The sequence below is a fragment of the Balaenoptera musculus genome, chromosome X, assembly GCF_009873245.2.
Source record: "Balaenoptera musculus isolate JJ_BM4_2016_0621 chromosome X, mBalMus1.pri.v3, whole genome shotgun sequence".
Taxonomy (NCBI): Eukaryota; Metazoa; Chordata; class Mammalia; order Artiodactyla; family Balaenopteridae; genus Balaenoptera; species Balaenoptera musculus.
Genome location: NC_045806.1, coordinates 71,012,894 through 71,038,334, shown reverse-complemented (window position 1 = coordinate 71,038,334; position 25,441 = coordinate 71,012,894). Strand labels below are relative to the sequence as shown.

The window sequence follows — 25,441 nt, the reverse complement described above, 5'->3', positions numbered from 1 at the left end:
GCAAAGGAAACCATAAATAAGGCCATAAGACATCCCTGAGAATGGGAGAAAATATTTGCAAATGAAGCAACTGACAAAGGATTAATCTCCAAGATTTACAAGCAGCTCATGCAGCTCAAAAACAAAAAAACAAACAACCCAACCCCAAAATGGGCTGAAGGCCTAAATAGACAGTTCTCCAAAGAAGATATACAGATGCCAACAAACATATGAAAGAATGCTCAACATCATTAATCATTAGAGAAATGCAAATCAAAACTACAATGAGATATCATCTCACATCGGTCAGAATGGCCATCATCAAAAAATGTAGAAACAATAAATGCTGGAGAGGATGTGGAGAAAAGGGAACACTCTTGCACTGTTAGTGGGAATGTAAATTGATACAGCCACTATGGAGAACAGTATGGAGGTTCCTTAAAAAACTAAAAATAGAACTACCATATGACCCAGCAATCCCACTACTGGGCATATACCCTGAGAAAACCATAATTCAAAAAGAGTCATGTGCCAAAATATTCATTGCAGCTCTATTTACAATAGCCAGGACATGGAAGCAACCTAAATGTCCATCATTGGATGAATGGATAAAGAAGATGTGGCACATATATAGAATGGAATATTACTCAGCCATAAAAAGAAACAAAATTAAGTTATTTGTAGTGAGGTGGATGGAGTTAGAGTTTGTCATACAGAGTGAAGTAAGTCAGAAAGAGAAAAACAAATACCGTATGCTAACACATGTATATGGAATCTAAGGGAAAAAAAATAAAAAGGTCATGAAGAACCTAGGGGTAAGATGGGAATAAAGACACAGACCTACTAGAGAGTGGATTCGAGGATATGGGGAGGGGGAAGGGTAAGATGTGACAAAGTGAGAGAGTGGCATGGACATATATACACTACCAAACGTAAAATAGATAGGTAGTGGCAAGCAACCACATAGCACAGGGATATCAGCTCTGTGCTTTGTGACCACCTAGAGGGGTGGGATAGGGAGGGTGGGAGGGAGGGAGATGCAAGAGGGAAGAGATGTGGGAACATATGTATATGTGTAACTGATTCACTTTGTTATAAAGCAGAAACTAACACACCATTGTAAAGCAATTATACTGCAGTAAAGATGTTTAAAAAAATAAAAAATAAAAGTAAAAAATTAAAAAGTAATTGAAAAGAAGGAAGAGTGCATCCAAACCAAAAAACAAATCCACCAATGATAACAAGCTGTAAATCTATACTAAAAAATAACAAAAAACAAAAAAAAGACGGGCAGACAGAACCCTAGGACAAATGGTAAAAGCAAAGCTGTCCAGCTCCTGGTCCTCTTCTATGGAGGGGACAGCTTCTGGGATCCTCAGTTGGTGCTGGCGGGCTGGAGGTGCTGCCCCATTCCTCGAAGAGTGAAGGTGCCACAGGAAGGAAGGACTGACAGAAGGCACAATCTCTTTTTAAAGAATATATTTTCAAGCTACTTGAGTACAAGTACAAGGTACTGTAATCATTACATTCCAAGCATCTGAAATAATGTGGGGCACAGAAAGCATTATTTACAAAAATAATTAATTGAAGTCATATTAAGGGCCCAAATTATGACCTTGAGAAAATTGTGCATGTGTGAACTATTTTTGTTATTCTATCACTGTGGCATCAAATGCTAATTAGATTTTTATAGCATTCTCTACTATAGTACTTTAGCAAGATCTGTTCTGATCTATTGTAACCATGGAAATCATCAAGATTACTCTGTTTATGGAAATATACACAGTAAATTAATATGTTTAACTATACTTTCATTCATAATAAAGAATTAAAAAAAATTTTTTTTTTAGTTTTACCTGGGGACTTCTGTATAATACAGTTATCCAAACAAGTACATCCAGAGCAAATAATTTAAAACCTTGACAAAACTATTTATTATTAGAAAATTAAACCTAAGAATTGAAGGTTTGAGTTTTAAAAATATACATGATCATTCTCTGGTTATAGTAAATAATATGTGATGCTATTATCTCAACAAATAAATTCTAAAGGACCAGGATAACTAAATTAGAATAAATAGAAATACATTACTATGACTTTTTCATTTGTTACTGGAATTGTAAATAAATTGTTTTGGATCAGAATATATCACTTTTCTAAATACCAACAGCAGACTTTTTCCTTGCGTAACAAATATTCCTAGATTGATGGATAACTATAGAATCTTGGAAAATGAAAAGAGATTAAATGTATTTTAAAAGTGCTGTTTTATTGGGACTTCCCTCGTGGTCTAATTGTAAAGAATCCGCCTTCCAATGCAGGGGATGTAAGTTCGATCCCTGGTTGGGGAACTAAGATCCCACATGTCACAGGGCAACTAAGCCCACATGCAACAACTAGAGAGCTCGCGCACCTCAACTGGAGAGGCCGTGTGCTGCAAACTACAGAGCCCACGTGCCCTGGAGTCCACATACCACAACTAGAGAGAGAAAACCCGCACACCACACCTAGAGAGAAGCCCACGCACTGCAAGGAAAGATCCCACATGCCACAACTAACACACAGCACAGCCAAAAAATAAAATAAATAAATAAATAAAATGTTTTTATAAAAAGACTTAACACATTGATTTAAAAAAAAAAGTGTTTTTTTATAATAGAGAAGAACCAAGTGAACCAACCTATTTTTTATATTTGTATTCAAATGTCTATATTTTCAATTAGCTTAAACCTGAATATAGACTGTGTAATCTAATAATACTACTCTAATAACATCATAGAAAGTTTCTTAGGCCAGAGCTTTATGAATACGACTATGAGACTATTAATGTAGAACTAGTAATAACAAGTAAGTTTATCTTAATTGAGCTCTCACATTGTAATTAAATACAATCTCAAACACTGGTCTTAGAATTTAGCTCCCTTAAAAAGGCAAGTATGCACATGGACACACACACACACACACACACACACACACACACACACACATACACACACACACACCATGGTTCATTCATTATTTAAGAAAGGCTCTTAAAACCATAATTCAAACAGAGTCATGTACCAAAATGTTCATTGCAACTCTATTTACAATAGCCAAGACATGGAAGCAACCTAAGTGTCCACCATTGGATGAATGGATAAAGAAGATGTGGCACATATATACAATGCAATATTACTCAGCCATAAAAAGAAACGAAATTGAGATATTTGTAGTGAGGTGGATGGACCTAGAGTCTGTCATACAGAGTGAAGTAAGTCAGAAAGAGAAAAACAAATACCATATGCTAACACATATATATGGAATCTAAGAGAAAAAAAAAAAAGGTCATGAAGAACCTAGAGGTAAGATGGGAATAAAGACACAGACCTACTAGAGAACGGACTTGAGAATATGGGGAGGGTGAAGGGTAAGCTGTGACAAAGTGAGAGAGTGGCATGGACACATATACACTACCAAACGTAAAATAGATAGCTAGTGGGAAGCAGCTGCATAGCACAGGGAGATCAGCTCGGTGCTTTGTGACCACCTAGAGGGGTGGGATAGGGAGGGTGGGAGGAAGGGAGACGCAAGAGGGAAGAGATATGGGAACATATGTATATGTATAACTGATTCACTTTGTTATAAAGCAGAAACTAACACACCATTGTAAAGCAATTATACTCTAATAAAGATGTTAAAAAGAAAAAATAAAGGCTCTTAGTTAAAAATAACAGAAATACATTCTGGTTACATCCAGTTTGTTTTATGTGTTATTACTGGCTTTTAAGCTGATGATCCAAATAAGGATGTTTGAGAACTATAACAAATCTCTGCATCAGGTGTAAATAATTTTTAAAAAGTGAAATCCAGTCATAATGATCAAAACAGGCCAGACAGTGTCAAAAGTGTTGTAGCTTATCTTGACAAATTTTGATAAGAAGGAAAAAAGAACGAGAAAGGGGTTTCTAAAAGATATAACTACTAGCTTGATCTGTCTGGTTTGAGATTTGTCAAAATATTCCCAGAAGTGCTCTTATAGCAACCACATCCTTATAAGCAGCACCAGACTCTGTTCTAACATGACTTTCAGGTATGGGCAATAGAAATTGAGATATATCTAGTTTAAGTTATTTCAAAACTCCTTGTCATTTTAATCTAGAATGTTAAATTATTGTTATTAAAGGCTTTATTTTGTCATGATCTTTCACAATGGGCAAAAAGAATGGCTGATCTTTAATCTGGAGATATATTTATAATAGAAATATATGTGCATATTATATACATATATATATATGTGTATACATATATTTACCAGCAAAAACATCATTGAGGACACATATAAAATCATGCCTTGAACTATTTACCTTAAAAATGGCATGAGAAAAGTCTAGTTCACAGATCACAACTGATCCAAACTAGTAATAAGCCAAACAATGTGCAGATGTTATAAAATAACATTGCCTTTTAAAATCTTTGAATTTAATGTATGCCTTGGTTTCTCAGCTCACTGCTTGTGCTTTATTCACCTCATCTGGATGCTTTCAGTTTAATTGTTAGAAAACTTCTGAGAATTAATCCCCATACCACATTTGCCTATTGCTGTTTCAGGTGTTGTGCACTTGTTTTATCTATAGTTCTTTCATCACTGTAAAAAAAAAATAATTCTTTTTTGTCAAAGGAGTATCTCAATTGTACAATATACTTTTCCACTCATGGAACATGTTAGATTAAAATGAAGTTAGAGAACACTTCCCAGCTAATTCTGTAAGGCCAGTTTCCCAATTCATCCTATGAAGTGGTAATTCCCTGATACTAAAACTAGACAAAGACATCACAAGAAAGGAAAAAACTATAGAACAATATCAACTATGAACATAAGTGCAAAAAATGTTCATCAAAATACAAGCAATTGAAATTCAGCAACACATAAAAATAATTATACATCATGACCAAGAAGACTTTATCCAAGGAACAAAAGTTTAGTTCAACATAAAAAAAGAGTGAAAATATCTATTTTTGCAATGACATGATGTGACATGTAGAAAACCCCAAAAACTCCACAAAAAGCCTATCAGAACTAATAAAAAAATTCATTAAAGTTGCAGGATTCAAAATCAACATACAAAAATCAGTTGTGTTTCAATACACTAATAAAGAACAATCAGAAAGAGAAATTAAGAAAACATTCCCAAGTACAACTGCATCAAAAAGAATAAAATACTTAGGAATAAATTTAACCAAGGAGGTGAAAGACTTGAACACTGAAACTACAAAATATTGAAGAAAGAAATTAAAGACACAAATAAATAGAAAAACATCTCATGTTCAGTAATCGGAAGACTTTTATTGTTAAAATGTTCATACTACCCAAAGTGATCTAGAAATTCAGTGCAATTCCTATCAAAACCCTAATAGTATTTTTATAGAAATAGGAAAAAAAACAATTCTAAAATTCATATAGAAACAAAAATGACCCCAAATAGCAAAAGCAATATTAAGAAAGAAGAACAAAGATGGAGGCATCATAGTCCTGCTTTAAAATTAACCCTAACCCCAACCCTAACACTAACCCCATCCCAAAGCTGTAGAAATAAATAGTATGGTACTAGCATAAAAATAGACATATAGACCAATGGAACACAGAAATAAACCCATGCATATATGGTAAACTGACTTTGATAAAGGTGCCAGGAATACACAATGGGCAATGAATAGTCTCTTCAACAAAAATGGTGCTGGGAAAACTGGATATCCACATGAAAAATAATAAAATTAAACCCTTATCTTACACCATACAGAAAAATCAACTCAAAATGGATTAAAGACCCGAGACTGTAAAACTCCTAAATGAAAACATAGAGGGAAACCTTCATGACATTGGTCTAGGCACTAATTACTTGGATATGCCACCAAAAGCACAAGCAACAAAAGCAAAAAGATAAGTAGTTATGCATCAAACTAAAAAGCTTCTGTACAGCAAAGGAAAAATCAAAATAGTAAAAAGACAACCTACAGAACTGAAGAAAAGATTTGCGAACTATATATGTGTTAAGGTGTTAATATACAGAATATAGAAGGAACTCCTACAACTCCATTAAAAAAAGAGAGAGAAACAAATAACCTGATTTTAAAAAGTACTTAGACATTTACCCAAAGGAGACATACAAATGGCCAAGAAATATATGAAAATATTGTCAACATCACTAATCATCAGGGAAATTCAAATCAAAACCAAAATGAGATATAACTTACACCTGTTAAGACAGTTATTTTAAAAAGATAACAAATGTTTGTGAGGATATGGAGAAATTGAAACACTTGTATTCTGTTGAGTGGGAATGTAAAATGCTGCAGTCACAATGGAAAATAGTATGGAGGGTCCCCAAAATTAAAAAAATAACTACTATGTGATGGATTCTGGGTATATATCCAAAAGAATTGAAATCAGGAACTTGAAGAGATATCTGCACTCCCAAATTCATTGCAGCATTATTTACAATAGCCAAGATATTGAAACAACATAAATTCCCATCAACAGATGAATGTATAAAGAAAATATGGTATATATACATAATGGACAATTATTCAGTCACAAATAAGAAAATCCTGCCATATGCAACAATATGGATGAAACTGGAGGACATCATGCTAAGTGAAATAAGTCAGTCACAGAAAGACAAGTAGTATATGATTTCACAATCTGAGGTATCTAAAACAGTTAAGCTTATAGAAACAGAGAGGAGAATGGTGGTTTGTCAGGAGCTAGAGGGAGGGGAGTGGGAAGTTGCTGTTCAATGGGCACAAAGTTTCAGTTACGTAAGATGAATAAATTCCAAAGATATGCTGTACAACTTTGTGCCTACAATAAAAATAATGTGTTGTGCACTTAAAGTTTTGTTAAGTGGATAGATCTCAAGTTAAATGTTCTTAACACAATAAAACAATAATAATAATTATTATTATTATAAATAAAATTTCCTTTAAAAATTAAAAAAATCAATGTAAAGCATTTTATTAGTAGAATAAAGGATAAAAACCACATGATCATCTCAATTGAAGCAGAGAAATAATATGACAATATCTAACATATTTTCATGGTAAAGCATTCAATGAACTAGACCTAGAAAGAAACTTCCTCAATCTGATAAAAGGCATATGAAAAACCCATTGATAACATTATACTTAATGATGAAAGACTGAACACCTTCCCCCTAAGATTGGAAAAAAAAGACAAGGATTTCCACTCTCACCACTTCTATTCAACATTGCACTGGACGTTGTACCCAGGGGAATTAGGTCAGAAAAAGAAAAGGCATACAGATTGGAAAAGAAGAAATAAAACGATCTCATTTTCAGATGTCATGATTTTATATGTAGAAAACCTTAAAGAATCTACAGAAAACCCATAGAGCTAATAGCCAAGTTCAACAAGGTTGACGAATACAAATTAAATATAGAAAAGTAAAATGTATTTCTATACACTAGCAGTGAACAATTCAAACTTGAAATTAAGACAACAATTTCATTTACAATTGAATGTAAAACATTCAAAATAAAATATGAATAAACTTAGCAAAACAGGTGCAAAACTATGCTCTGAAAGCTACAAAACATTATTGAAGAAATTAAAGAGAACCTATAATAAATGGAAACACATCCCATGTTCATGGATCAAAATATTAATATTGTTATGATGGCAATGCACCCCAAATTGATCTACAGATTCAGCATACTCCCTATAGAAATTCCTGTTGGCATTTTATTAGAAATTGATTATGAAGTTCTTATGAAAATATAAGGGACCCATGATTTCCAAAATAATCTTGAAAAAATAAAAAAAAATTGGAGTACACATATTCCCAAATTTCAAAACTTACTATGAGGTTACAGTAATCAAGACATTGTAATACTGGCATAATGATAGAGATATTGATCATGGAATAGAATTGAGAGTCCAGAAATAAACCCTTAACTTTTATGGTCAAGTGATTTTTGACAAGGGTGTTAACTCAATGGAGGAAATAATAGTGTTTTCAATAAATTGTGCTGGGACTATTGGATACCCAACTGCAAAAGAATAAAAGTAGTTCCCTGCCTAATACCAAACACAAAACTTAACAGAGATCATAGGTTTAAGTGTGAGAGCTAAAATAACACTCTTAGATCAAAGAATTAGTAGTATATCTTTAAGGAGTATGGTTTAATCTTCAAAGATCGAAGGACAGGAGTATACCTTTAGAAAGTTGGTTTTAGCAAAGGATTCTTAGATATGACAACAAAAGCATACGTGGCAAAAGAAAAAATAGATAAATTGAACTTTATTACAATTAAAAACTTTGTTATGGACAATACTATGAAAAAAGTGAAAACACACCACAGAATGAGATAAAATGTTTAAAAATCATGTATCTGACAAGGTTCTTGTATCCAGAATATATAAAGAACTCTTAAAAATCTTGGAAACATCAAAGACAAACATTTCAATTTGAAAATACAAAAAAAAAAACAAAACGGACTTAACTAGATATTTCTCCAAAGAAGATAAGCAAATGGACAATAAGCACATGAAAAGATACACAAAATCATTATTCATCAGGGAATGCATGTCAAGACCACATGATAACACTTCATACCCACTAGAATGGCTATAATCAAAAAAGCAGATAATAATAAGTGTTGAAGAGGATGGGGGGGAATTGAAACACTCACACATTGCTATTGGGAACATAAAATTCTGTAGCCACTTTGGAAAACAGTGTTGTAGTTCCTCAAGAGGTTAAATATAGAGTTACCATATATATGACCCAGCAATTCAACTCCTAGGTGTACACAGAAAACAAATGGAAACATAAGTGAATACAATAACTGCACACGAATGTTCATAGCAGCATTATCTATAATAGCCAAAAGAGGGAAACACCCTGAATGTCCATCAACTAATGAATGGTTAAACAAAATGTAGTATATCCATACAATAGAATAATATTCAGACATAAGAAGGATGAACTTTGAAATCATTATTCTTAGTGAAAGAAGACAGCTACAAAAGGCCACATATTATATGATTTCATTTATATGAAAAATCCAGATTAGGCAAACCCATAGAGATAGAAATCAGGTTAGTGATTTTCAGGGCCTGGGTAAAGGGGAATGTGCAGTGACTACAAATGGGTACAGGATTTTTTTTGGTTTATGAAAATGTTCTGGGGTTCAATAGTAGTGATTTTTGTACAACCATGAGAATATAATGAAAAACACCGAATTGTACATGTTACATGGTTGAGTTTTATTATATATGTGGTACACCTCAATTTTTAAAAAATGAAGGAGAGATAAAGAGACATCTGCCTCCAAAAGATGGAGAAGATATACTTTTCCTTATTCCTCCCTCTAAGTACAGCTAAGAACCCTGGGCATTATATACAAAACAAATATAAGAAGACTCTGAATGTGTAGAGAAAAGGTAGACCAGTTAGGGACATTGGAACCTGAGGAATAACACAGTAGTGAATAGCCTGGGATTTCTCTTTGCCTCTCATATCCCTGACTGACTATTGGAAAAGCCAGCAATCCAGAAACACCAATAGGCACAGACAAATAAATCCCCCAGAAAAGTGTGTTCTCTCTAGCCAAAGGACCAGGAATGGGTAGCTGAGCAATACTAAAACTTTTAAACAATAACTGCTCTACCTCAGACAAACACCCCAGAAAAATATGCAGCCCTACCTCCACCCCACCAGCAAAGACCAAATGGGAAACCTAAAATTCACTCTTCCCAGCCTATAATGAGCTGTGCCAATGCCTTTCAAACCCTACCACCACTGGTGAGGGTGGTGTCAGAAAAGAAGGCTTAATGGAGATTCAGGACTTTAGCAGTGTTTAGCAGCAATGAGGCCACCCCCTCACACACAGTATCAGTAGAGACTACATGGAGAGCCTAGACTTCCACCTTCTACCCAGTACCCTTTACCATCTTGGGTGGTATCAGAGGAGATATACTGGAAAGTCAAGACTTTTGCCACTGCTCAGTGGGAATGAGGCCATGTGCAATGTAAGGCAAGGCCACAAGGGAGAGTAGTAACTCCTTCCAGACAGGGTGGTATCAACAGAATGAGGAGCCTGAATTACTACCCCCACCCAGCACTACTGTAGCACCAGCTCACCCCAGGATTTCAATGGAGGCAGAGTGGAGAATCTGGACTCCCATACACACCTGGCAGAAATGAGGCAGTGTTGCCTCCCTTGCCCCACCAGAGCCGTGTCAGGAGGCGCCTGAGAAAATGCAAGATTTAAATAAGATCCAGAGTTTCATAATACCTAAAATGTCCATGTTTCAATAAAACAATCACTTGTGAAACCAAGAACCTGGAATATATCAACTTGAATGACTAAAGACAATGAACCCTAAGATTTCACAGATGATTTTAAAGCTGTCATTATAAAAATACTTCGATGAACAATTACAAAGATGTGTGAAACAAATGAAAGAATAGAAAATATCAGCAAAGAAATGGAAAGTTACAGCAAAAAAAAATAATAATAAAAATGTTCAAAAAGAAGCAAATGGACATTTTAGAACTGAAAACTAAAATAACCAAAATTTTAAAACTCAATGGACAGGCTCAATACATAGAGTGAAGAGGGCAGATGAAAGAATCAGTGAACTTAAAAATAGAAAAATAGAAATTTCTTAATCTGAACAAGAGGGAGAAAACACACTTTGGAAAAAAAAATAAGAGAGAAAAAGAGCTACAGAGGTATGTGGAACTATGACACAAGATCCAACATTTGTGTCATTGGAGTCCTAGAAGGAGAGGAGAAAGAGGGCAAGGCTAAAAATCTACTCAAAGAAATAAAGTCCCCAAACCTCCTAAATTTGTCAAAAGACATGCACTTACAGACTCAAGAAGCTGAACAAATTCCAAACAGGATATATCCAAAGAAATCTTCACCAAGACACATCATAGTCAAACTTCTAAAACCAAAGACAAAGAAAAAATCTTGAAAGTAGTCAGTCATTACCTATCAGAGGAAAAGCAGTTCAAACAGCAGTGGATTTCTCATCAGAAACCATGGCGGCCAGAAGGAAATGGGACAACATTTTTCAAGTGCTGAAAAAATAATCATCAACCCAGAATTATGTATCTGGTGAAAATATCCTTCAGGAATGAAGGGGAAATGGAGAAACTCTCAGATGAAGGAAAACTAAGAGAATTTGTTGCCAGCCAACTTACTTTAAAAGAATGGCTAAAGAAAATTGTCTAAACAAAAAGGAAATAAGAGAAGGAAAATTTGAACATCAAGAAGAAATAAAGAACAACAGAAAGAGAAAATTATGAGTAAATACTTATGAAATACTTTGAACTGAATGAAAATAAAAATACAACATATTAAAATTAGTAAAACTTAGTTAAACCAGTACTGAGAAGAAATTTTATTATATTAAATACTCATATTAGAAAAGAGAAAAGGGGTAAAATAAATTATCTAAGCTCCCACTTTAAGAAACTAGAAAAAAGAAGAGCAAAATAAACAAACCAAGCAGAAAAGGGCACTAATAAAGGTAAGAGTAGAAATAAATGAAATTGTAAGCAAAGGAACAATAAAGAAAATCAAAGAAGCAAAAGCTGACAGTTTGAAAAGATCAATAAAATTTGAAAACCTCTAGCTGGAATGACAATTACAAAAGAGAAGGCACAAATTACCATTATCAGTATTCCACAGATATCAAAAGGATAACAAGGAATACTACAAACAATACTATGCACATAAATTCAATAAGTTAGATTAAATAGATCAACTCTTTAAAAACACAGACTACCAAAACTTGCTTAATAGGAAAAATAGTCTGAATATTCCTATGACTGTTAAGGAAATTGAATCCAGAATTTTTAAATATCCCCAAAATGAAACTTTTGCACCCAAATGGTTTCACTGAATAATTCTAACCAAGCATTTTAAAAAGAATTGATACCAATTCTACATAATTTCTTCCAAGAAAGAGAAGAAACCCTTCCCAATTCATTTTATGAGACAAGTGTTACTATGACACTAAATACCAAGCCATTGTCAGAAACAGACTGCAGGTCAATCCCTCCTGAATATAGATGCAAAATTGCAAACAAAATATTAGCTAACCAAATCCCACAATGTATAAAAAGAATTACACACAGTAACCAAGTATGATTTATTCTAGGTATGTGAGGCTGGTTTAACATTGAAAAATCAATCAATGTATTTCACCATATCAACAGGCTAAAAATTTTTTTAAATCATACTATCCTATAAACATAGGCTGAAAATTCATTTGACAAAATACAACACTCATTCATGACACAAACTTTCAGCCAATTAACAGCAGAGCTAAATTACCCCAACTAGATAAAGAGTATCTACAAAGAAATGTACAGATAATATCATACATAATGTTGAAAAACTGAACGTTTTCCTGCTAAAATCAGAAAGAAGTGAAGGATGTCCACATTCATCACTGTTTTTCAATGTAGTACTAAAAGTCCCAGCCATGACAATAAGGCAAGAAAAAGAAATAAAATTCCCATAAATTAAAAAGGCAGAAATAAATTGTTTTTATTTACAGATGGCATGGTCTGAATGCATATGTAGGAAATCCCAAGGATTAAAACCAACCAAAAAACTTGTAGAGGTAATAAGTGAGGTTAAGTAAGATGGCAGGATCCAAGACCAACGTATAAAAATCAACAGTATTTCTATATACTAAGAAAGCTGTAGTGTGAAAACTGAATTTGAGAATACAAACACATTTATAGTTGTTCAAACCATTTATAATTATACAAACAATGAAATACTTAGGTATGAATTTAACAAATCTTGTACAGAACTTGTATGCCAAAAGCTAACTTTGCTGATGAAAGGCAGAAAACCTAAATAAATGGAAAGACATACTGTACTCATGTATTGAAAGACTCAAAATAGTAAAGATGTCATTTTTCCCAAATTAATCTATAGTTTTAATGTAATTAATATCAAAACCCCAGCAAGGTTTTTTATAGACATATACTATCTTTTATAAAATATATGGAAAAGTCACAGTCTCTAGAATAGCCATGAAAATCTTGGAAAAAAAAGAATAAAGTAGAAGGAGTAATTCTATCAGATATTAAAACTTACTATGGGGCTTCAATAATCAAGACTGTGGTACTGGTAGAAGGATAGATACATAGATAGGTAAAACTGAATAAAGAAATAGTCCTGAATAAGTACAGATTACTGATTTTTGATAAATCACCACAGCAATTCAATGAAGGAAGAATAGCCTTTTCAACAAATGGTGCTGGAGCAGAAAAACAACAAGAACCTTGAGTTGAGATAATGATCATAAACTTAAAAAGTAAAACCATAAAACACAGAGAAGAAAACACAGGAGGAAATCTTCAGGACCTAAGACTAGGTAAAGAGATTTTAGACTTGACAGGAAAAGCACCATAACAGAAAAAAATTACAAACTGGACTTCATCAAAATTAAAAACGTTTGCTCTGCATATGACCCTTTTAACAGGTTATAAAAATAAGCTACAGAGTGGGGAAAATATTTGCAAACTACATATTTGATAAAGGACTTGTATGTAGAATATGTAAAGAATTCTCATAATTCAACAAAATAAAAACAAACCAATTGGAAAATGGGGAAAATACATGAAGAGAGACATTTCATCAAATGTGATATACAACCAAGAGGTTCAATATCACTAGCCCTTAGAGAAATGAAAATTAAAACTGCAATGAGATATCGCTACATGCACCTATGTGAAGAGCTAATTTTTTTCTTTTTTTAAAAAAAAGGACCACACGAAATGCTAGTAAAGATGTGGAGAACCTGGACCACTCATGTATTGCTGGTGGGGATATAAAAATGATCCAGCCACTCTGGGAGAGAGTTTGGCAGATTGTTATAAAACTATACATACACTTACCACATGACCCAGCACTTGAGCATTTGTCCCAGAGAAATGAAAAGTTATATCTACATAAAAACCTGTACATAAGTGTTCCTAGAAGTTTCATTAATAATAGACAAAAACTGGACACAATGAGATGTCGTACAATGGATAAATGATTACACAAACTCTGGTACATGCATACCATAGAATACTACTCAGTAATAAAAAAGGAAAACTATTGACACATGCAACAATCTGAATGAATATCAAGGGAATTTTGCTAAGTGAAAAAATGTCAATCTTAAAAAGTCATATACTGCAAGATTCCAATTTTAGAACATTCTTAGGATGATGGAATTATAAAGATGGAAAACGGTGGTTTTCAGGGGTTAGGGATCATGGAGTGCAGAGGGAGACAATAAAGGAATAGCAGGAGCGACATCCCTGTGGTGATAGAACAGTCCTATATCTTGATTGTGCTGGTGGTTATACAAATCTAGACATGTGATAAAATTCCATAGAAGGATACATGCAGACATACACACCAATGAATTCATGTAAAACTGGTGAAATTTGAGTAAAGTCTGTGGACATAGCAATGTAAAACTTCTGATTTTCATATTGGGGTAAAATTATATAAGATTTTGCCATTGGGGGAAACTGGTTGAAGGGTTTACACAAGATCTTTATGTATTCTTTTTGCAACTTAATTTGAGTCCACAACTGTTTCTAAATAAAATTTTTAAAAATGAAGGTAATTCAAAGAAAATTTCCGGTAAGATATGTTCCTTCTTTCTCTCATTTCTATTTGGAATCACTGAATGGCATAAAATGCACAAAATTATTTCTTTCACCTTCCTTTATGTATTTTAATGTCATCATAAAGTTTATTTGTAATGATGTTTATATTTTAGTCGGTCCAATACTTTACTCTCTCTTACTCAAAAAATATAATATTCATCAGATATATTTTCCATTTTAACCAGGGTCATAATCATTTCCAAACACCTTCCAAAAATGATTTAGTGTAGTACCTGAGATTGTCTCAGGAATAGATTAAGAGGGAGAAGCATCTGATTGAATAGAAAGTATTTACATTATTATAGTGTCAATATATAGCCCAAGCCCTCCTCTAAACTGAAATTAGCCTATTTGTATAAAAATAAATATGATAGTACCTTTATTTTAGATGAGATATACTTTAGAGTCTTATGATCAAAGGATGTTAAAACTATTAGCTTTTCATCTGTAGCCTGTGGACTGATTTAAAATGTAATGTTTCAGAGGACTCAAGTCATGTAATGTTTCAGTAGCTAGATGATAAATTTATTGTTCCAATGTTTATACAGCATTCCAAATTTGACCATCAATACTTCTCATACATATAAAGTTTTCAATAGATACATTCAATACAAAATGCAAAATATCAAAAAGCCCCTATTTCTGACAGCAGTTTGGGAGACCAGTGGCTGCCAAGGGAAGAGGGTCTTGTTTTGGACCTTTGCTTCCACATGGGTGAAGTAAGGTGGATAGTCCCAAAGTCTCTACTCTAAAGAATCCCAGAACTGATTGCTGAAAACTATGTAACACAATGTCATAACATGTGATTGATTTGGTCAATTTGTTTGACTAAGTCTGTGGAAAAATAAAATCAAAGGCTTTATTTGATTGACGAGTTAGTTTAGTCAAAATACTTGAGTCAAAACTAAAATAGCAATTTTGGTAAGTCATGTTGGACACAGTCTAAATGGAACTCACTGCATGAAAGCCCAGATCATATAGACTTTGACATGTTTGCATATGAAAATTTAAGGCAAAATACAAATTATCATTTGAGATATGTATCACACTAGCTGTCACCCAATTTTACAACATAGAGTAAGAGGCGGGCTACATGAAGCATACTCTAATCATTTTCTGAAAATTTCCACATAACAGCAAAGCTGGCATTTTATAATTTCCAGAGCTATAAATCATTTTTAAAATCACGATATTACTCAAAACAGATGTGAAAACATATGTTTGCCACAGTTGTATAAACTGCCTACTTGTCAAACTTAATAAATGTTGAGACTTCTACTTTAACTGCATTCCCTTTTAAGAACTAAAATCTATTTGAGGAAAATATATTTTATCTTAAGTACAAATGTAACTGGTAGAACTTAACATAGAAAATCTCATTTAAAATAAAGTTTTCCATTATAACCAGAGAAGTACAGTTTAATATGCCACGCCGGTCTATTAATGTCCTCACCAGGATGTGTGACCAACCCATTTGAAATGAGTATAACTGTGCCATTCCACAGTAAGAGATTCAGAAATGCCAGTGCATACCACTGTGTATTTTATGAAAATCGGCTACTGTACATCTGTACTAGCACTCCAGCTGATTTTTAATAAGACACAACAGTGTGTACTTGAACACTGAAGCAAACAGGCCAGTCCTAAATGCCATTTTGACTTATGAGGTTTGCAGTTCTGACAGAATCATATGTATCATGTACAGCTTGAGATTTTCCTAGAAAATATGCTTTACTTCCAAGCTGTCCTTCAAACAGTCATGACTTGCTAGGAAAGAAGTTTCAGGAACAAATTGTTTTTGAGTTATGAATGAAATTTCATCTTTAACTATAATTCCATTACCTGTGTAAGAGTTTGGGTAGTTTAATATACTGAACCTGACTTCCATTCTGACAACTTTTCTGAAATCAAGCATTTACATCTTGGGGCCCCAGAGGGTACAGTCTTTCAGTATTTGGATAAGAAAAGACAAAACATGTGGCAAGGAAACCAACAATGGATCAATGAAATTAAAATTATACATTATTCCAAATTCTAACTAAAATGCTCATCTAGGTAATTAGAAAGCAAGTTCAGTCTAGAGAAGAAATAAAAAATTTCTCCATTAACTCTTCAGCTCATGGAGTGTTTTTTTCTGTATATTATGAGCATCTTTATTAAAGATTGAAAAATGCAGCCTATAGTGAAGTACAATCAGACCATCTGATGATCTGATAAATTACATGTTAGCTTATGTTCTTTAGCTTAGAGTTACTAACTCATGGTGACAGTCATAACGCATAGCCTATAACATATGCTGATATATTTTCCTTTACTCTTACCTTTACAGACTTTTAAACAAAGTTTTACTCAGTTTTCATATCAGAAAGCCTGTCTTTGAAATTCTTACTTTCCCTACCTTCTTTAAATGGATATCCTAAGAAAAAATTGGATACTGTGCAGAAATGACACGTTTGTCAGTTGATTACAAGCCAGATTGATGTCATATCTATCAATATTATAGGTAAATACCTGATTGGAGCTGCTTGCTAAACTTTCCTCTGAAATGTCCAAATTAGCATATACTTTTAAAATCACTTTTGAGTGTTGAGGGGAACATCTCTCCTCTATGACAGCAACTCAAGTTTTTCAAACATAACCATCAAATGGTGATTCATTTAAATATAGCAACAAAGTGCATACATAATAAAAAGAGAATCAGATGTCTTGGATCAGGCATAATAAAAGGACTTAGGGTAAAGTTTCCAACCATAGGCACAGAGAAACTTTGGGCTAATATGTTATTTATAACATCAAATAAACAAGCTTCAGGTAAATATTATTTTTTTACTACTAAAAGAATTTATCCAAAGCCAGTATGGATCTATTCTGACTTAGGGAAATGTGGATGCAATATACAGCAATGGGATGTTAATTGAGTTAGTATCTGATCTTTATATGTACATCAAATAAGCAAAAGTCATTTTACCTTTATTTTCCCTTTGGAATTTTTTGATGGTTGGTCCATTATCCTGATCAACAATAAGTTCCTCTCTATTGTTGGGCATCATAACTATAAATAAGAGATATAACTGAGTAATTTTCTTGCAAAACACCCAAAAGAAAAGCAGAAAACCATTACATAAATAGCTATTTTACTCCAATAACAACATGAATTTTATACACTTCTACTTCTGAACAACTGAAAAGATTTTTGTTGGTCTGATGACCATACAATTTAAAAATCAATAAGCTGCTTAATCATATGAATTTTAAAGTATAATTAATACGTAGTATATATATAATTTCCAATGTATTTTCTTTAAATCACTTAAAATATTTCCTTTTTTGAAATTCATGTGCAAATTAGCTATTTACCTCCATAATTAATAATATATTTCCCAAAATGCTTCAGAGAGAACTTTTCACTTAATCTCATGAGTTTAAAATAATTATGAATTTAGTTTACTTTGTAGAGTTTTTGCAAATATATAGCAAAATTAATAGATAAAATATAATTTTCTGGTAATTGTAAGTGCTTCTTCACAAGACATTTATATTGAAAGAGGAAAATCATGTCAATTTCAGTTTATCATTTAATTCTCTTTAGTTATATTTTATTAAAATGTTATATAGCACTATCAATAAAGTATGGTCACTTTAAACCAAAAATCATCAAACCTTTTAATTCACTTATAGACAATCTCACTATCACGCTTGGACAATTGTGGAATGTGCATAGAGAGTATAATTACTGCCAGTGGAATAAGAAATGTTTTATGTTGTCAAGATTTTTTTTAGAATATTATATTGCTTTGGATATAGTTTATTTCTAAGTATGACATCTCTTATGATATGTCTATTACAGAGTACACATATTTCCCTGTGTGCTCTGCTTTTAGCCAGCACTCAATAAATAATTCTCTCTCTCTTTTTCCTCTCTACTGCCCTCCCTCATCAGTACAAAGATTATCCTAATAGAAGAATGTATGTTTCTTGATTCCTTTATGGTCATCTGGCTACCCCCACAGGTCTTGCTCAGACTCCCTTGAATCTGTTGCACACAATATTGTAACTAGTAGGTTAGTCTGTATCCACAGAACAGAGTAAAGCTAGAAAACCTCTGTCACCTCTTCCAGGAATTAAATTTACTCCCTTATGGCCATTAGCTACAAGTTCTAATTCAGTGGTTAACTCTGGCTGCACATTAGAATGTCCTGAGAAGATACTGAAAAGCAAAACAAAACACTCCTTCTAGGCTCTATTCCAGACCAGGTAAATGAGACCCTGAGCGTGTGGCCTGGGCATCCAGATTTGTAAATGCTCCATAGGTGATTATAATGGGGAGCCAGATTTGAGACCCACTGGGCTCACTATGAAGCTAAATCGTTATAAAGAATATATAATATCGACAAGCTAAGTGAGACTTGGATGAATTTCCACAAGAGAGAAATCATCTTTGTCCTTCCCCACCACAAATCCAGAACCTAACACCTTCCCTAATCCCTCAAATTCCTTTCCTCCCCCATAAAAACATTATTTTGGAGAGTCTTGAAGCAATCACTCTTATGAAGTGTAAAAATTTAGAGTTTACATTAAAAATGTCCCTATAGTAAGACTAAAAGAAGATAAGATATTATTTTCCCTAAAGGAAATGGATACTTAGGAAATTGGATTGTGTAGGTACAGAAGATTAATGAAGATTTTACCTAGCTCACTTGGTTCATACTTATTATATACCAAATGAGAATTTGTTATAGCTGAATGCACTGAGTAATGTCTGTACACCTGAGTAGGATCAAACAGCAGGAGATGATAAGCAATCAAGGCAAAGCCACACAGAGAAAAATAGTGCTTATCCCTCACATTTCCTTAGCGCTTTAAATTTCTGAAGTGTTTTTTCCACATATTATTTCATTTGACCTCATAAAACTCCAGTGCACTAGGCAGAGCAGTAATTATATCTATATGTTAGGTAAAGATACTCATTGTGGTTAAGTGACATACCCAAGATCTCATAGCTAGTTAGTGCCAGACTGTGTCTAGATTCAAGTCTCCAATATGCCAGATCACTGACAATAACATTATAATATTTCTGGAATAGTGTCTGTGGTGTAAGACTTCTGAAACAATAAAAAAGAAACGTAGGAAAAATCATGTTAAAATTTGTGATCTAAATTGCTGAGATTATTGCAAATCATATATTGATTCACTTTTTAATCACTCTTACATGATCAACTGTCCAAAGGATATTTTATCTTCCATTATTCAAAGCGTGCTGTGAATATAGCAAGTAATTTGTATCACACTAGCTGCCAAATACCAGCATATTGAATTAACATATACTCTACAAAAATCCCATCAAATTGTTCCCATGAGATCCAGTGATACAGTAAATGAAGCCCCTTCCAGAGAACAAACTTTTAACACCTTTTTTGTTGTTCATATTGCTTCAGTAACAAAAAATCACCACTTTTCAAAAAGTATCAATTCCCCCAGGTTTTTCTCCCCTCTCTATTGCCTAATGAAGAATTTCCTGAAAGATTATCTTTCAGTTCCTTGCTTCAGGTGAGATACTCACCCATTCTCTCCGAATGGTGATCCATCTGAGAGGGAGAGCTGGACACGCTGCTGCTGGGGTGGGAGGAGGTCTGGCTCCCAGGGCGATGACTCTCTTCCAGGGAAGGAGCAGGAGAAGGACTCTCTGGGATCCGTTCCTTACACAAAAGGAAACACAAAAGGAAATGTGATCTTGCACCAAGTTTTCACATTGGTGGAGTCCATAACATTTGAAATGTTGACCTCTCATCCTGAAAGTGCATACATCCATAATACTTGGTCTTAAACACATATCTTCAGACAAAACCATATTTTTTGTTCTTGGGAAATTAATGGGATATTGTGAGGGTTAAATAAGAGAAAGAGTGAAAAGGCTCAGTGCTACGCCAGATACATGCTAGAGCTCAAGAAAGGTTAGTTTCCATTTCCTTTCCTAGGAAATTCATCAAGGATTACGAAGTGAAGTGACTATTGTTAGTGAAAATTTGTTATTGTAAGCTTCTACATTGATATAATGTTCAGGCCATAACCTGGAGGGTGAGCTTACTGTCTGAGTAAGAAGATCCCCCAAAGGTAAACACCTGGAACCCTGGAATAAAACTTACAAATAGTGGCACCTGGTACATGTTGTGTCTTTCTGCACTGACAAAAATTATGGCAATAATATACTTGTGATCTATCAGACCTTAGGAATTCATGTTGAATTTTGCAAACAAAATAGTTTGATAGTCACAGGACACAATGATGGGTTTTTAAAACTAACACTAAGACCTATCAACATCAGTTCATTAGTATTGTTTAGATTTTTATAGTTTTAAATTATGAATTTGAATAAAAATAAAATATTTCTTTTACATAACTCAACATTAATGGTTATGGTTCTCAGGACTTTTGTGATAATGAATATTGCTAAAAACTCTGAAGTTATTCACTGTGCTTATGCATCACAAACTGATGAATAAATCTGAAAATCATTTAGTTAATTTGATCAATTAAAAAAACACATTGTAGTGTTTATCCATATATGCAATAAATGTGACTCAGTGATAGACATGCTGGGACAGAGAATGTTTATTCTATAAAATATTTAATTCATCCATAATAAATTTCTTAAATTAAATGTTCTGTCTAATTATGTGTAATTACAACCTCAGTATTCTAATCATCATAACATTAAAAATTAGTTTGTCAAATATGTTCTTATACATTTTCACAATGATTTTGCACAAGAGGTCCAAAACTGATAAATTCCTTAAAGAAAAACTGTTTAATGCAAAATTAATATTATGAGAGTTAAAGGTTATTATTTCATTAGTGGAAATTAGCATTTTGCAATGTCTATCATTGTGGCAGACAGAATAGTGCCCCCCTGCCCCGCCAAAGATGTTTAGTCCATATCCTAAGAGCTAGAGCCTGTGAATATGTTATCTTACATGGCAAAATGGACTTTTCAGATGTGACTGAGAACCCTGAGATAGAGCTATTACACTGGATTATCTTGGGGGCAGAAAGGAAAGTCAGAGGAAGATATGATTATGGAAGAATGGTCAGAGAGATAAGTTGGAAAAGGCAAGGAAACCGATTCTTTATTGGGAGCTTACAGAAAGAAATGCACTCTTGCCAGCAGCTTGATTTTAGCTCAATGATAGCCATGTCAGACATCTGACCTACAGAACTGTAATATAATAAATTTGCATTGTTTTAAGCTACTTAATTTGTCATAATTTGTTACAGAAGCAATAAAGAACTAATATAGTCATCAATGTAGTATGTTCATTTTTAAATGGTGCTTTATATATTATTATTTAGCATTTAGTTAACATTTGATAATTTTAATGAAATGAATAACTGACTTTGAGTATATTAGCTGCAATATGATATAGTTATTAAATACCAATAATTGTAAATATATACTACACCTTAAAGGCTCTATAACTTTTGTCATGCTTCAAAAACAATGTTTTAAGACAGAGAAATATATATTTCATTTATATTTAGTATACAGTTAAGTATACAGTTGCAATACTATGTACACAGGGCAAGATCAAAAGACACTATAAGCAAAGCAGAAGAAGAGAATCATTTTTTTTCCAAATAATTATATTTGTATTTTGGAGGGATGGTATGGAGATGGGCAGCAAATTATATATAGACTTTATACCACATCATTTTACTTTTTGAAAAGACTAGTAATTCATCAGCTGTGAAATTCAACCTAAAGTATAGTGATTAAAAATATAATCCCTAAATAGCATGTGAACATACACACACACACCCCAACGAAAGGAATTTCATATATGAGGTCAAAATTATTTTTTGCTTTTCACTGTTGTGTAGTCTCAATGATTCTATGCTAAAATGTGTCCAGTCTTTGAATTCTAACATTGGATATTTGCTGAAAAATATGTAATTTAATAACTATGTTTATCTCTAATGGACCTGTAAGTGAATGGATAGGGACAAAGTACAGCAGTTACTGAGCAAAAATAGAACTGAACAAACAAAATCACTGTGTAGTGGCAAACAGGAACAATACACAGCAATATATGCTGTCATAATAAAAATGGAAAATTTGGGGGTGATTCATAAAGCTGATGGTTTGGAAAAGCAAGAGAATTCAAGTGACAGTGATACTTGAACTTGCTCACCCTGCTTAAAAAATGAAAGCTCATGCTGAATTTTTAAAAAATTGGAAGAACATCTACACAAATAGAAAATACTATAAATAATGAGAAAAAATACAATGCTCTAAAGAGGAATCCTCCAAAATGTTTAAAATTTTCATATGAACAAATAATATGAACTCAAATAATATACTTTTAAACTCTTTCTTTGACATTTTGAACAGTACATTAGGTGGAAAAATAAATTAACTTTTAAAACATGACTTAGAGCTACTTAGAGCTAACATTTTGCATAGTCATATTTCTGCTTTAATATTTTGTAGCCTGCACTTTCCAAATTCCATCAAGGTTCAATCATTGTTATTGTTTCCTAAGACCTCACAGAGGTCAGACTTTTTTCACCATGTAAACAACATTAGATGAATCCAGTGCCTTATACTGATTAAGAATTAGGTGGGTTTAAAAAAAAAATCTGTAGGAAACTGGGAATGTTTAATTTCTCCTAAAATAATGAATAGTTCTATAAACAATTTCTACTTTGCAAGTAAACAGATCCATTTTTCAGCCCTGTAATCAGTATGCATCTATTTAGCTACTTAACTGCAATGTGTTTTGGTTCATTAGGTGGCTACTGTTGTGTCTCAGCCTAGTTAAATTTTCACAGCAAGTTAATCTGTTTTATTACAAATGGAACACAAGTGATAATGTCTTCACCATTTGTCAAATACAGGGTTAACAGTATTTGCAACAAATCAATAAGGGCAATTAAAAAGGAAAATTGCAAATCTATAACCCCAATCATTTTACTCATTGATGACTTAATTTTATTTGGCATTTATGACTTTTACAACACTGTTACTCTTCATGTATTTCATTCGTGCCCCATCAAAAACAGCTGTAGCTCTTCTGAAACACTGCAGAAGTTTTCTCCATATTCAGTCAACGTAGCAAGGAGGGAGATTTCCAAAACTGATACATACTTACCCAATCAATCCCCACTTTCCCCTGAAATTAGTAAAATTATCTGCAATAATAACTCAAATTCTAGCATATACTTACATAGTTCAAGGCTTGTGGCTAAGAAGAAAGAGTCATTATAGAAAATGTTTTTAATTAGTACCTATTATTCCCTCTTCTATCACACTGTTTCCCTTTTTGTGGGGTACATATGGTCAAAGGAGATGTTCATCATATTAAATCATTTGAAAGTACATTTGAACCTTAATAAAAACCAGGGTCAAAGCTGAGAATAATCAGTTTTATACAAGGTTTAACACAGTCAGTTTGGTATAGGATTTAGTTTCTTGGCACTAAGGTATCAACTCTGCCCAGTTTCATGGAGATACTTTATTTCATCTCAATGTATTTCTTTACATCTTTGGAAATATAATATACGCAGAACTTGTGAAGTACTAATACACGCGTATCAAACGTGTTTATATTTATGTGTTCATGTGTGTTGTTGCCTTTTAAAAACACCTATCTCAATGTTAAATTGTACCTCTGATGTTTTATGATATTGATTCTTCTCAAGCGTTCAGTGGGGTTATGTAACATACAATTTGTCTTTTTATTTTTATTTAATTGGAATTCGACTCTCACTGTAATTACTCTTCCAAATGTTAATCTATTAATGAGTTCCTAAAGGATTTAATGGCATTTCGCTGCTTAGGAGTGGCTTTTGGAAGTTTATCTGAATGCTAGATATTTTATTCATGCATTTGTCTTGATATTTCATATTTAATTGATGTGTTCCTTCTGTACTGTCACCAGAGTTATGCAGAAACAGAACAGATTGTAATTGGACAGACTTAAATAATAAAATCAGGAACAAGAAAATAAGAAGTTTGTTCATTGTTGTTGCTAACTTGGGTTACCATTAGTCCTGAGGAAGAATTTGATGCTCAGATTTGTTATCTTTGAATACTATTGAATGCATGACACTTTGTGAATTTTTATGAATCAGTTTAAGAATTAGTAAGTGCTCCACAATCAACAATTTACAAATGTATTTAAGTTAACATAGATGGATATGGCAGGGTTTTCATGAATTTAGAAAAAAACAGACAGATGAGGGGGGTGCAACTGGAACATGTAACCATGAGAGAGTCCAAAATCATAAGCATGCCCTAACTGTGACCTATGTAATATTTGGACAAAGAACCCTTTCACCTCTTCAATTTGAAACTTGTTCTGGAAGAGGCTGACAGCTGAAGGGAATCAGCCATAATATCTGTTCATAGCATGTAAATGACCTCGAGTGGGAGAATGGATAGTTCAGTGGGAATATGTATGGCTTGCAAATTATGTTGTAGGTTTGGACCTCTGCCACCCATCCAAACACACACACACACACACACACACACACACACACCTTAATTCTCACTCAATGCATCTTCATCTCACGTTCTAAAAACAGTAATAGCTTTGTTTTTCCACAGAGCACTTAGAATAAGACTCAACTAGTGATTTTTTCAGTGAATTTGAATTATCACAAAAAAACCCTCTCTGTGTTGACTAATTTTAATACCAGATGTTCACATGCTAATGCCATTGCCTTGTGACCATTTCCAATCAATTCATTAATTGCCAGCTGCT

General features: G+C 33.2%; 1 protein-coding gene across 1 annotated transcript in view; it reads right to left on the bottom strand.

Moving 5' to 3' along the window:
- DACH2 (dachshund family transcription factor 2) overlaps window positions 1–25,441 on the bottom strand; it is a 605,734-nt gene that overhangs the window by 101,387 nt on the left and 478,906 nt on the right. Inside the window, exons 7-8 of the mRNA XM_036839293.1 lie at window positions 20,242–20,377; window positions 17,650–17,733 (exon numbers count right to left, since the gene is read on the bottom strand). Of these exons, the coding sequence (XP_036695188.1) occupies window positions 17,650–17,733; window positions 20,242–20,377 (220 nt within the window). The remainder of the gene's footprint in view (window positions 1–17,649; window positions 17,734–20,241; window positions 20,378–25,441) is intronic.